At 46.7% G+C, this 13,346-nt stretch overlaps 1 protein-coding gene across 1 annotated transcript in view; it reads left to right on the forward strand.

Moving 5' to 3' along the window:
• Window positions 1-13,346, forward strand: part of LOC106896389 (ATP-binding cassette sub-family G member 2-like) — a 35,944-nt gene that overhangs the window by 19,513 nt on the left and 3,085 nt on the right. The window contains exons 5-13 of the mRNA XM_014956362.1: window positions 3,716-3,868; window positions 4,638-4,795; window positions 5,604-5,755; window positions 6,921-7,037; window positions 8,006-8,271; window positions 8,842-8,924; window positions 9,276-9,365; window positions 10,685-10,809; window positions 11,177-11,331. Coding sequence (XP_014811848.1) covers window positions 3,716-3,868; window positions 4,638-4,795; window positions 5,604-5,755; window positions 6,921-7,037; window positions 8,006-8,271; window positions 8,842-8,924; window positions 9,276-9,365; window positions 10,685-10,809; window positions 11,177-11,331 — 1,299 coding nt within the window. The remainder of the gene's footprint in view (window positions 1-3,715; window positions 3,869-4,637; window positions 4,796-5,603; window positions 5,756-6,920; window positions 7,038-8,005; window positions 8,272-8,841; window positions 8,925-9,275; window positions 9,366-10,684; window positions 10,810-11,176; window positions 11,332-13,346) is intronic.

The following is a 13,346-nucleotide window of genomic DNA, read 5'->3' on the forward strand; positions in this document are numbered from 1 at the left end:
TCTGGGGGCTGGGGGAGACGTGAGGCTCAGACCTTTGCATGCCCGTGAGAAACTGGGGGATGCAATCTGACCTGGTGGCCCGTTGCCGTCACCTTTGCTAGAGTTCTTGCCCTGCAGGGGTGTCACACCCCATATCTGCTGGGGTTTATGGTCCATGTCGCTGCAGTCACCTTGGTGGTGGCCTGAGTTAAGATACTGGGCTGACTGGAGCTTGGATGTAGGCTGTGCCCTAGATCTGTAATGGGGCAGGGAGGGAACTGTAAAGTCCCTCGGGGCAGGAGAGATCTCATCCCCCGTGAAGTCACTGCAGCAAGACTTCTTTGGAGATGCAAGGCCAAACCCCTCACTGAGAACTGACTGTCAATCTGTGGGATGCTCTGGCTCCTCACCCCATCTTGGCGGTGGCCTGGTGGTGGTGGTGGGTGCACATGTGCTTGAGTTCTTTGGGTGGAAAGACAGAAATACCATGCAGGCTGTCTCCAGCCAGTGCTGGTGCTGTTTTCTCCCCTGTAAAACCACGGTAAGAGAGCTTTTTGTCACTCTCTGAGAGTGTCAGAGACCGGGCAAGTACAGCCAGAGTTCACAGAGGTGGATCTTTGTGGTGACCCTTGATATTCCTCTCTAAGGAGACTCCTGGCTAATCAGGATGTTTTTGAGAGCAGCACTTCACCAGGGTGGTGTTTACTTAGCCAGCAGACAGGCTGGCCTCCGCTGTGGCGGTGAGGGGAATCCAGTGATACGTTAAAACAGAATTACTTTATAGAATTAGTCCCAGCTCTGCGTCTTGTTTATGCCCATTTGGATTAATTTCCTTGAGATCAAAGCGGTTACTTCTGTGCTCCCCTGGCTGGAGAGCAGACTGCAGGGGGCTTTTGTCTGTGCGCATTTGAGGTCTGCTGTTAATTGGGAGGCTGAGTTTATGTCTGTGGGGGGCTGACTGCCATGAATTGGGGGGGGTCCCCATACTACCATACTGCTGGGGCACACCTTCTGCTGGAAAATCCTCTATTTTTTGTAAAGGCTTTCTGTGCAAAGAGCTAAAGCTCCCAGAGTAGAGGCTGCTGCCCCTCTGGTTTGCAGCATGCCGAGAGCAGCCCAGCCTGGTGGTACTTGCCCAATTAAAGGTAAAAGCAGCTCTTAACGGCAAAAAACCTAATGCTTGGTGTTTTTCTGAAGTCTCCTAGATGTGCTGGCTGCTAGAAAGGACCCAGCAGGCCTGTCTGGAGAAGTGCTTATAGACGGCATCCCGCAACCGCCGAATTTCAAATGCATCTCGGGATACGTTGTGCAGGTGAGCAACTGCCTTCGGCGGAGGCCTGGGGGCCCTTGGGAGGGAAGAAGATGAGCAAAGCACGAACTACTAGGTTAGGTAATCTTCCATGATGCCTACAGACTCTAATTTGATAGCTCAGATGTTATTTTTCTGGGATATGGAAGATAAGAGGATCAAACCATCACTCCAGCCAAGTCAAGCAGGGAGGGGTTTGTCTTCCCAAAGCCACATGGATGCCCAAACCATGGGACTACTGTGGCTTGTTCTTTGGGCACTGCCCTGAAGTACTAGCAAGAGTTTTAAAAAAATATATATATATAAAAAAAGGTGAGGAAAAAACCCACAACGCCCAAAAAATCTCTTGTTGTAAAACTCAGAAGGAATTCTGGCTGGCAGAAGTACCTTCAAGCTACCAGGCAATAATTCTAGGAAGTAAATAGATCCCTGCTGTTCTTCCTCTGATTCTGGCTGGCTGGGACAGAGCTTCGTTCCACGCGGAGACAGGAAAAGCCGCCTGAATCTGCGGAAGTGGGTGGAGGCCGGGACCAATAATAGCCCCTCAAAGCCCTGGGGGAGCTGAGGAGAAGGGGATTCTTGGCAGCCGTGTGAGCAGCCCCATCTGGAAACCATCCAGGCTCCTGACTGCAGGCAGATGTGAAATAGGCAGCTTCTCCAAGAGCTGCCAGCTGGGGGGCTCTGGGAGGATGTGTGTGAGGAGAGTGATGCCCAGTCGTGATCCTGCAGGTCAAAGATCTCCAAATCATCAGTGTTCCAGGAATGGCCAGGAAGCTTCTTGTGGGTGGTCCCAGTTTGAGGCATTTGTCTCTCAAACGCCCAAAGCAACCCGATTTAGCCTTAAAATGATAGGCAACGAGGCAAGACATTAAATGGTCTCCCCTCCCAAACAACCCTCAATGCCTAAATACATAAATACACACTTACAGGGTCAATTTTATGCAGATAAGCATACAGACACGCTAAGTCATGTGTTATTCCTTTGAAACTGCTGGTGGTCCCTCCACTCGTGCTTGCAAGTGAGGGTGTCACACCACAGTTTGTTGCCTTTGATATTAAAATAGCTTAAATTCCCAGTTTAGTTTCCAGTGTGGTTACCCAGCAGTTGTATTGGTGGATGTGAGGATGGTCAATTGGAAGATGAGGTGAGAGACCAAGGGGGCTGTGAGGAGGGAAAGGAGAAAGGATGGTAGGAAATGCCTAAACCAGCTTTGGCAGCAAAGCTAGTTTATCACAACGCTACACCCTGAGTAGTCTCTCACATAAATCTCGCACAGCACCATGTTCAGTCTCCCTCTGTTAATTCTAGTGCCAAATGCTGTTGGTTGGCACATCCTTTGCACTGCTGATCAACCTCATCTGATGTGGAAGGAGTCCCAGAACAGGCAAGAATCCGCTGCGGGGCTGTGTCTTCTTCCAAAAGGCCATTAGATTTGAAAGGTGCCTGATTAACGGGCACGTTCCCTGGCAGCTGCCCAGTGTTGCAACCCTTCTGCCATCATATGGTGGGATGCAGGCTTGGCTGGAACATCACAGCAGGGATGCTGGAGAGGGATGGACATCTGGATGGGCCTCAACTCTGTTTGGCTCGTGGTTGCTACAGGTTGGTGTAGGCTGCCCAGATGTTTGTCAACTGGACAGATTTGAGTCTTACTCAAAATGCACCTGACTGTTGAAGATTTTCTAAAGTGGTCACCCTTAGAATAAGGTCACCCTTAGAATAGATTTGAGTCTAACTCAAAATGCACCCAACTGTTGAAGATTTTCTAAAGTGGTAGCCCTTTGAATAAGGTCACCCTTTGAATAAGGTCACCCTTTGAATAAGGTCACCCTTTGAATAAGATCTTATGCCCAAGCATTATAGTTGAGAGATGGAAAAAAACAGGAGCATTTTGGTGCAATTCTCTTAATTCTCTGAGGAGCTGCTGCCAGCTGCTGACTTCTTGAGCCTCTCCCTTGAATACTCAGCACTAGCAATCTCCTTTGGCTTCAGCTGGACTGGTAGAAGTTTAACTCTTTACAAAACCTGCTCTGCTTCCCTTTGGCTTACAAGGAAAGTTCATGTAAGGTACAAAATGATACCATCTGCCCTTAAACTGAGCCTCAAAGTGGGCTGAGGTGGTGCTGGGTGGAAGCTGGAAGCCTCCAGAGCTGCCTTCTCCCCTTCGCTGCTATAAAGTGACCTGGAAATTCCTGTGATGTAAGTTTTGAAGCAGTTGTCCCTCAGTCCAGCTTCCATCCTGGTCACTGCTATCGAGTGACCTGGAAATTCCTGTGATATAAGTTTTGAAGCAGGGGTTGTCCCTCAGTCCAGCTTCCATCCTGGTCCACAAACAGCTTATCCAGCAACTGCCACTACAGGGACTCTGGCGCCTGGTCAGGTAGCTGAGAAGGAGGTTTCCAACTGTCCCCTCGTACTGCTTTCAGGATGATGTTGTCATGGGCACGATGACGGTGAGGGAGAACCTGCACTTCTCGGCTGCCCTGCGACTCCCCAGCTCCATCAGCGTTAGAGAGAAGGAGGAGCGAGTCACCCAGATAATCAGCGAGCTGGGACTGAACAAAGTGGCTGATGCCAAGGTGAGTGGTGAGAACATCTTTCTCCGAAACGATGCTGCCTCTGGAAACCCGACTGCTTGGCTCTGGGCCATACGGCCACACGTTAAAGCAGCTACACTAAGATAAGCAGGAACCCAATTAAACCGTACCGCGCACAAGAGATCAGTCTCCAGCTCAGGAGACAGCTTGGAAAAGAGGTACGAGTATTTGCTATTAAAAGGGGAAGATTTTTTGGACCACGTCCAGCACGTTGCATAAGTTCAGACCCCGGGGGGAAAAAGTTGCCTAGTCATTGCACCTTGGAAAGCTGCTCGGTCACTTCCGGGCTTTGTGGGACAAGACAGGGAAATTCTTTATTTTTTTCCAGTGCTGAAAGCTGTGAGGGCTGGAAAGCTGGGCTGCGATGGAGAAGTTCTGTGCAGAACTTGTTCCTCCCAGCAGCATTTTTGCTCCACTTTTACTTATCCCACTCTTACTTGAGCAGCAGGTGAGCTACCAGCTAAAGGCATCCCTGAACGTCGATGCCACCTCTGACTGCTGTGGTCTCATTTGTCCCTTCTTTGTCCATGTCATCCTTGTTCCCTGAAGCCATAAGATGTCTGGTACCTCTGAAAAATCAGGCTGTGCTTACTGCTATGTGGTCCCTCTCACTGAGTCATCTGCTGCTGGCCCTAGAGCTCACTTATGGGGCTCTGAAAATGAAAAGGGCTGCTGGATTTGGAGAGCCCTCAACTCCAAAGCACACACCAACTAGGTCTTGTTGCAAATACCCAATTTCTTCTCCTTGTAGGTAGGAACTGAATTGATCCGGGGAGTGTCTGGAGGGGAACGGAAGAGAACCAACATTGGGATGGAGCTCATCACGGAGCCACCAGTCCTTTTTCTGGATGAGCCAACGACCGGCCTTGATGCCAGCACAGCCAATGCAGTCCTCATCCTCTTGAAGAAGTAAGAGTCAGTTCTCAAGGCTCTGCTGTAATTTTGTTGTCAGCTCATTAGTTAAAAAAAGGAATGTGGTTATGACTGAGTGGCTACATTGCTCCTTTTTTTTTAAAAAAAAAAAGCTAGACAAATAGGGTCAGAAGTTGGTAGTAAATTATTTATCTGGGTCTTGTCCAAAGCCTTTTGAAGTTGATGGGAGTCTTTCCACAGCAAGCATTGGATTGGAGCCCAAAAAGCAGATGGAGCTTGGACGGCTTCCCTTTGCCACAGAGAGGGGTGGACTGGGAGGTCAGGCCTTGTAATCATAATTTCTTGGCCTTCCAGCTGAGTCAATTACAAAGTCTCTTCCTCCCCTCTGGCAACAGCCTTGAACTCAATCAAACTTCACCTGCAGGTTTATCCACAATGTTTACCTTCATCTCCTGTGTTTTGGAGATGAACTGTCTTCTGGTACAAAGAGGACCAAACAAAGCTTATTTAATGAGTTCCTAACCCTCCTCCCGGGTCTTGTTCTGCTTTTGGGGATGCATTTTTCTTTGCTGTTTGTCTTGGATGGGCAAGGATTCTTGTTGGGCACCATACTTTGACTACACAGACTGCAATGATGGTCTCTTGTAATGATGGGTGCTGTCTTGAAGGTCTTGCAGGCAGCATCTGAGAGAGAAGGGGGAACTACAGCTTTTCTGAGTCGAGACCCCGAGAAGTTGACAAGGAATTGTCTTTGATTCAGACGGTTATTTTTCGCTTGGGTTAACCTGACCCTTGCGAAATGCAAAGCGTGGTGTATTTGGGAAATGTTTCATTTCTCTTTCAGGCTCTCAAGACGAGGGCGAACCATCATATTTTCCATCCACCAGCCCCGCTACTCCATATTCAAGCTGTTTGACAGTCTGACATTACTAGCTCTGGGAAAGGTGCTGTACCACGGTCCTGCGAAGGACGCCCTGGAGTACTTCAGTTCTATCGGTAAGTCTTCTGCGCCAGGAGTAAAGGCAACTGGCTACTGAGTTTCATCTGTGGGTAGACTCTTACCCTAGCACTGGAAAACAGTCCTGTGCTGGTCCAAATTGCCTCATGTTAGAACAGGAAAAAAAACTAAAATGAGAAAAATGACAATTTTGAGACAACACAGAGCTCTCCTCCCTTCATTTTGCCTTGCGTCGGGACAAAACCCCCAAAAGGCTTGGACGTTTAGCAGAGTGATACACAACAGCCAAGATGATGCTTGTAGTTCTGCCCTGGTGGCAGAGCCAGTGGGTTTTGAACCACAGCTGGCAGATTGGCAGCAGTTGGTAGGGGCTGACCCAAGATTCTGCTCTAGTCTGAGTGCAGGTGGGTGACCAGGAGGACAAAATCATGGCGTGTCTTAAGATGGGTCAATAACTGCACTGTTGGGTGGCTGCCCCCGCCCCAAGTAAGCAGGGTGAGAGGTTTTCTGACTGTAACAGAGAATGTGGAGTGAATCTAGTGTAGGTGCAGCTGTGGACACATTGGATTGTAAGCTTTCCCTGGCTTTAAGGGAGATGCTTTAGCCAACCTCACTACTTCTACTCCTCTTGGTGTCTCACCTCACTTCCTTTCTCACAGGAATGCTATAGAATAAGCATCCTTGCTTTTTTTTTTTCTTTTTCTCTTTTTAACCTCCTTGTCCCATAGCTAGAACTATAGTATAAGAAGTTGCTCTTGAATGGCTCTTTCTCTTCCTTGTGACCAAGGAAACACAAGCAAGACGTGAGCTTCAAGAGCAAACATCTGAGGCTATAGAACAGACATCCAGCAACCTCTACTGAGGAACTGTGTGTCTTTCAGAGTGGGATGTGGTTGAACAGGTACTGAGAAGGAAGCAAGAGTTGTCCATGCTGAGCTGTGTAGAAGCAAGTTAAAGATTTCTCCTCACCTGAAATCAGTGGAGAATAAGCAACTTTGAAGCTCTGTATAGATACCTCAGATTCACCATCTCCTAAACCCTGTCCATTCTACTGCTGTAAACTAATGCTCATGGAAAGCAGTGAAGTTTTCTGGTAACAAGCTTGTGGATGAGTGATATAGCATCACTCCTTCCAAGCTGTGCTCTGTGCATTACAAACATGTTGCATGTGTGTTTTTTGGGTTTGTGGTTGTTTTTCTTTAGGGTATGAATGTGAACCCTTCAACAATCCAGCTGACTTCTTCCTTGATATCATAAATGGTGATTCAACTGCTGTGGCAGCAAGCAAGGATGATCAGAGACCTCTGGGCACAGGGAAAGGTAATTTGTGAAGGAGAAATCCACTGTTGGCTGGTGTAGAAGGGAATTTGTATGTGGTGATGGCAAGCTTTCATTCTCTGGGTTTCCTCCAGTCTAAGGACACTTCATTTTTTATTTTCTTTTTTTTTTTTTTTTCCTGCAAGCTTTTATTCTCTGGGTTTCCTCCAGTCTAAGGGCACTTCGTTTGTTTTTTTTTTTATTTTTTTTTTTTCCTACTAATAGCTCTGTTTTGCTTTGGGCTTCTTTAAAGAGCTCAGAAAACTTGTAAAAGGGGTATTTTTTTCCTTCCTTTAGTAATATAGGAGAGCAGTGATAAATGTCAGTACTTTACAAAACCCACGTGGGAAAGATTGAAAAACCAGAAGTGCTTAGTCCCAAGAGACAGCTGGCAGAAGCTTTCAGTCACATCAGAAGCTGCTGCAGAGGAGACAGAGTAGACAGGCTGAGGAGTAACGGATTTATGGGGCAGAGAGAGAGACTGGAACTAGATTAGAGAACAAACTCTCTAACAATATAGTGAATGCAATGTTTGTTTGGGGATGCTGTAGCACATCCGTGACTGAAGGGTTATAAGAAAACAGTTTTCATAATGGTGCTTTTTTGGGGAGGTTATAAGGGAACAGTTTTCATAATGGTGCTTTTTTGGGGATGGGGAAACTTGATCAAAGCAAACATATCAATTCCCCAAAATTCAGTGAAACAAAGGTTTTCTGGTGCCTCGTTTTAAGAGTAAGGCCATTTTTTATGCCACAAAGAACAGGCAGATTAGGTAGGAAACGGTAGGAAAAGCCTCTCACTCAAGCTCACCTCTTAAGCTCAGAGCCAAGGCTTGAACAATTCAAATTCCCTGGTCATTCCTGCTTCTTTTTTTTTTATTATTCAGCCCCCAAAGTGGCTGAGCATGTTGATGGACCCTGTCTGAAGGGTTGGTGGGGAATCAAAAGCCATATATTTTCTTTCTTGCTCAGAGGTGAGCACTGAAAATGGAGTGGCAGAAGATAACGTGGACAGCAGCGTGGTAGATGTGCTGCACCAGAAGTATCTCAACTCCAGCCTGTATCAGAGCACCAAGGAAGCGCTGGGGAAAGTGGAGCTCGGACGGGGAGGCAAGCAGAGAGTGTCCAAGCAGGGCCATGAGATCACCTATGCCAACGGGTTCCTCACCCAGCTGTACTGGGTGTCCAAGCGCTCCCTGAAGAACCTCATACGGAGCCCACAGGCCTCCATTGCACAAGTAGGTAACGATGGCTGAAAATCTCAAGCTCCCTCTGCTCTCAGTCCTGCAATCTGACGTTATAGGACAGACTTTTGTGTTCAAAGGCAGCTCAGGAATTAGAAAATTCTGTGCTACTGCCATTTAAGTGGAGTGAGATACCTAACTACCTTTGTATAATTTCCATTTTAGTTTAGCACAAGGACTACTGCACTGAAGATGGGGCAGACAGGAGGAAATGCTTCATTCTCTGGTTCACATGGGGAGCTTCTAAGCTTTCTGACTTTCTATCATGATTCTATGAATCTATGATTTTCACTTGAAATTTTAAGCTGGGTTATTCTTTGAGTGTGCCTCTACTAACCTTGCCCAGCCAGAGAGGATCAGAGGAACGAGAAAAGTGAGGAGGATAAACCCGGAAGATTTGCCATAAGGCTTTTAATTGTGTGTCTCGTAGGTATATATTGACTCACAACAGCAAAGTTTTAGGCAGGTGTAAATCATAAATCCCTGCATAAGCCTTAATAATAAGTTTATCCCTATTTACTTATCTGAAGGACTCCCTTTTCCCTTTCTTTTTTCCACTTCCAGATTGCAGTGACCATAATTCTAGCCTTGGTTGTGGGTGCTATTTTTTTTGGTGTAAAATTGGATCGAAGTGGCATTCAGAATCGGTAAGCTGGTGAAGCTTTGCTCATTTTTTTTGTTTCCTATCTGTAGCAGACAGGTTTCAGCCACAGGGAGGGCCTTGGGATCCACTTGGACCACAAAGGAAGGAGGGTTGGATTCACGTGCCTCAGGGCACTGCAGGATGGGGCTTCTGGATTCTTTAAGTTCTGTGCAAAGGAGATGCAAAAGGGAAGATAAAGGAATAAACCTGGTTTTATGGCTAAGATTACAATAGCACAATTAAATATCCCCATTCTGTGGACAGAGACAAAAAAACACTGACTTGATGGTATGAGGCTGCCCGTGTTGATCTAGGCTGTTTCCTCACTTTTTGACTGTTCCGTTTTGCCTTCTAGGGTTGGATCCTTGTTTTTTGTCACCACAAACCAGTGTTTTTCCAGCGTCTCGGCAATCGAGCTGTTCATCAGAGACAAGAAACTATTTGTGTAAGTAGTGAGGTGCTTAGACTGTTCTCATTCCCTGGAGCGAGGTGGCAGGAGGAGTATCTCACAGGCTAAACAAAATCATTTTCCACCAAAGACTTGATTGCTCCCTTGCAACACCAGATTGTAATGGTAATGCTAAATTGGCTTGTAGAGCAGGGAGCTGAAATGCTATGAGGTGGGGGAAGGAGGGGAGAAATAAAATGCTTTTAACTTGCTTGCTGGGACAGAGTTTACCGAGAAGTGCTTTGCCTTCTGGTAATGGCTATTTTTGAAGTCTGCACGTGAATCCTGCAGACACCAATCCCTGCCCGCCCTCTCGCTGTCGGGGCTGAAACGCTGCTTCCCGGTGGCCCTAAAGTGGGGAAACTGTGCCAAGATGAAGGGGAGTTCTTGGAAAAGCTTGGCAAGGGATGCTCGGATGAAGAGGGCTGCTGGCTGGTTTACAGGAACTCCCCAACAATCAATCAAGTGCATCTCTTTACCTATCTATCTATCTATCTATCTATTTGTATATGTGTTTGTGGGTATATATATGTAAATTTGTGTATATATATATTATATACACACACGTATATATACATATATGTTGAAAATGTAGTTTGGAATAGCCTCCAGCTCATGGGATGAAAGGGCAAGAGACAGATCCTTTGCAGTAAAGAACAAATTAGGGATTAGTGCCTGGAATGCACATGTCCACCCACAGGTTGCTCAGAGCAGCTTAATATTGCCCCTCATGGCCATCTCCCCCATGCTCTCGCTTCTTGCCAGTCTGCCCTGCTCACCAGCTGTGGCAATGGGCCTTTTGGCACCTCCCCAATTTACAGCATCTTTTCGTGAGCTCCATTAAGCAGCAAAGCAATCATAACGACAGTTAATTGCCCTGTGAACTGGAGGCCAGTTGATGTCCTAAAGGTGTTTTTGCACTGTTGGGTATTCCCCATTCCTTCTAGCTGTGGATGAAGTGCTCCTCCAGTTAATAGCAGTCTAATACTTTCCCATGCTCTCGTGTTAAGGATCATTCTCTTTGAAAAGAGATTTAGGAGCTTTTTTTCCAATATGTTACATAGCAGTCATGTAGCCTTTGATTCATTTTCCTCGGAGGGCTCTCAGTATGACTGCAGGGCTTGGGAGATACACCAGCCCTTGCTTTAGAAAGTGAGAAGTGATAACACAAAGAAAACAAGCAACTTGTATATAGAGGAAGAGTCAGTGGTAGAGAGAACAGAAACCAAATGAGGATAAACCAGACACAGAAGCTGAGCCTGCGTCCCTAGATAACCTCTAAACCTGTGCAACTCCCCTCCTTCCTGTCCTCACAGCCATCAGTACACCAGTGGATATTACCGTGTGTCTGCCTACTTCCTGGCCTTGATGATAGGAGATCTGCTGCCCATGAGAACTGCTCCAGCCATCATATTCTCATGCATCACTTACTGGATGATTGGTAAAGAATCGATGCTTTCATTGAACCTGTCATCTTCCAACACGTTTGATTTCTGACTTAGCCACAGTTTAGTTCCTGTATCTATAACGTGAAACTAGTTGAACCTTCAACTTGATTTAAGTGCTTGGCATCATAACTTCGGAGGACTCTGGGGCAGGGGCAGAGACACCAGCAATCTAAGACAGGGATCTGCTTGACCAACATCTTCCAGTGGGCTCTTTGGGCCTTTGGAGCATGCATAGTTCCTGCCAACTCCAAACTTGGTCTTTCTTCCTGCTTTCCCTGTCTCACATAGGAGTCCAAGGGTACCTCTCCGGGATCCATAAAGTCGTTGTTTACTGGCCTCTTTCCTTTCTTTTTTTCACAGGATACCAAGCTGTTGCAGGCCGGTTCTTCTTCTTCATGCTGACCCTCATAATGGTGTCCTACACTGCCACGGCCATGTCTCTGGCTATCAGTGCTGGGATGGATGTGGTGGCTGTGGCCAATCTGCTCATCACGATTTGTTTTGTCCTGATGCTTGTAAGTATGTCAGGGTGTAGGGGCTCCTTGGGTGGAGGTGAGGAAGCAGCTGAGATGGGCTAAGAATCCACAGTCCAGGAGCATGTCAGCCCCATTTATTGACTTTATTGTCACTATAGTCAGATACCTACTTCTGCCAACTTCTAATCTAAGGGTCAAATCATTGCTTAGGTGCAGTTCAGTAGGTGAGATGCCACCAGAGTTTTGGAAACAGTGTGTCCCAAAAAAGTGTGTGGTGGTTTTTTTTAAAAAAATTTTTCTTACAAAAATTTCCTTTAAAAAAAATCTTTCCAGTAATAGAAATCTAAGTCATCAACTAGATCATTTTAAAGAAAAAAAAATAATCTTGAAATCATCTTTAGATTGATTTTATTGCATTAATTTTTGTTGCCCAGTGGGATTAGCAGGAGCATACCCTCTCTTAATTTTACTTCATTACTGCCCTTGGGTTCCAGGAATTACTTCAATACTCTTCTTCAAGGACTTCTGAGGAAGGCAGCAAGTGAGAGAGAAAGGAATTTTGACTCCTCATAGATGAGGGATGTGAATTCATCTTTCAAAGAGATGACGCTAGCGATGAAACCTCTTGACTCTGGAGACCTATCAAGTTACTTTAGAGTAAAAAGTACCTTCTGTAGGTGGTTCCTGGTAGCTGTCTGCCTACATATTCTGAGCCCACAGAGCATCCCTTATTCTTTGATTTGTCACTTAACCCGCTTTTTGCAATAAGTTAAGAGATGGTGTATGGCTTCAAATGCTTGCTGTGGGTGAGGAGTGCATGTGTAACGATGGGCAGCCGACATATATTGAGTTAAGTCATGGTGTATAAAGAATGGCTCGTGCACATCCTGAAAGACAGCAGGGTGAGCACAAAAACACTTGTGGTGAAGCACAGCCTGAAGCATCATATTTAGCTATAAAGTCTGATTGTGCTAAGGAGTAAAAGAGCAAACCTTGTTCCAGGCAGAAGAGAGCACAGATAAAAGATTGTAGGTCAGAGGAGAAAGCTGAAATGGTAACAGCCCTTAAGGGCCCCCACATTTTCCTTCTTGTTTCTCCACTTCCTCATCTCATTTAAGTGTGGTCAGCAGGGTGAGGGAGGGGATTCTCCCCCTCTGCTCTGCTCTGGTGAGGTCCCACCTGGAGCACTGTGTCCAGCTCTGGAGTCCTCAGTGCAGAAAGAACATGGACCTGTTGGAAGGGGTCCAGAGGAGGCCACAAAGATGATCAGAGGGCTAGAGCACCTCTGCTGTGAGAAAAGACTGAGAGAGTTGGGGGTGTTTAGCCTGGAGAAAAAAGACTGAGAGTTGGGGGTGTTCAGCCTGGAGACGAAAAAAGACTGAGAGAGTTGGGGGTGTTTAGCCTGGAGAACAGAAGGCTCCAGGGAGACCTTAGAGCCCCTTCCAGTCCCTGAAGGGGATGCAGGAGAAATGGGGGGGAGTGATAGGACAATGGGTAATGGTTTTGAACTGAAAAAGGGGAGAAGCCCTAGGATAGGGGTAATGGTTTTAAACTGAAAGAGGGGAGATTTAGATTAGATTTTAGGAAGAAATTCTTTGCTGTGAGGGTGGTGAGACACTGGAAGAGGTTGCCCAGAGAAGCTGTGGCTGCCCCATCCCTGGAGGGGTTCAAGGCCAGGCTGGATGGGGCTTGGAGCAACCTGGTCTGGTGGGAGGTGTCCCTGCTCAGGGCAGGGGGATTGGAATGATTTTTAACCATTCCATGATCTGCCAGTCATCCTTTAGCCTCTAGCTGGCTCTACCTCAGGACACGGTCTTCCAGAGTGACAGGCTGATAGTGTCATGCTGCTTAGCTCACATGTGGATGTACAAGACGTTTTGGACCTCTTTACAAGCAGTTCAACTGGAGTACTTGGGTGTTCCGTTGAGCTGCAAGGTTTGAACCTCATGTCTGTAGGCACAGGTGTAACAGCAGCAGGAGGTCCATCTATCCCAGTGCATCTCTGCTGGAAGATCTGTGCAGGAATGGCATTGTTTACAGAGAACAGAGTTTGT

The sequence above is a fragment of the Calidris pugnax genome, unplaced genomic scaffold (genome assembly GCF_001431845.1).
Source record: "Calidris pugnax isolate Ruff unplaced genomic scaffold, ASM143184v1 scaffold196, whole genome shotgun sequence".
Lineage (NCBI taxonomy): Eukaryota > Metazoa > Chordata > Aves > Charadriiformes > Scolopacidae > Calidris > Calidris pugnax.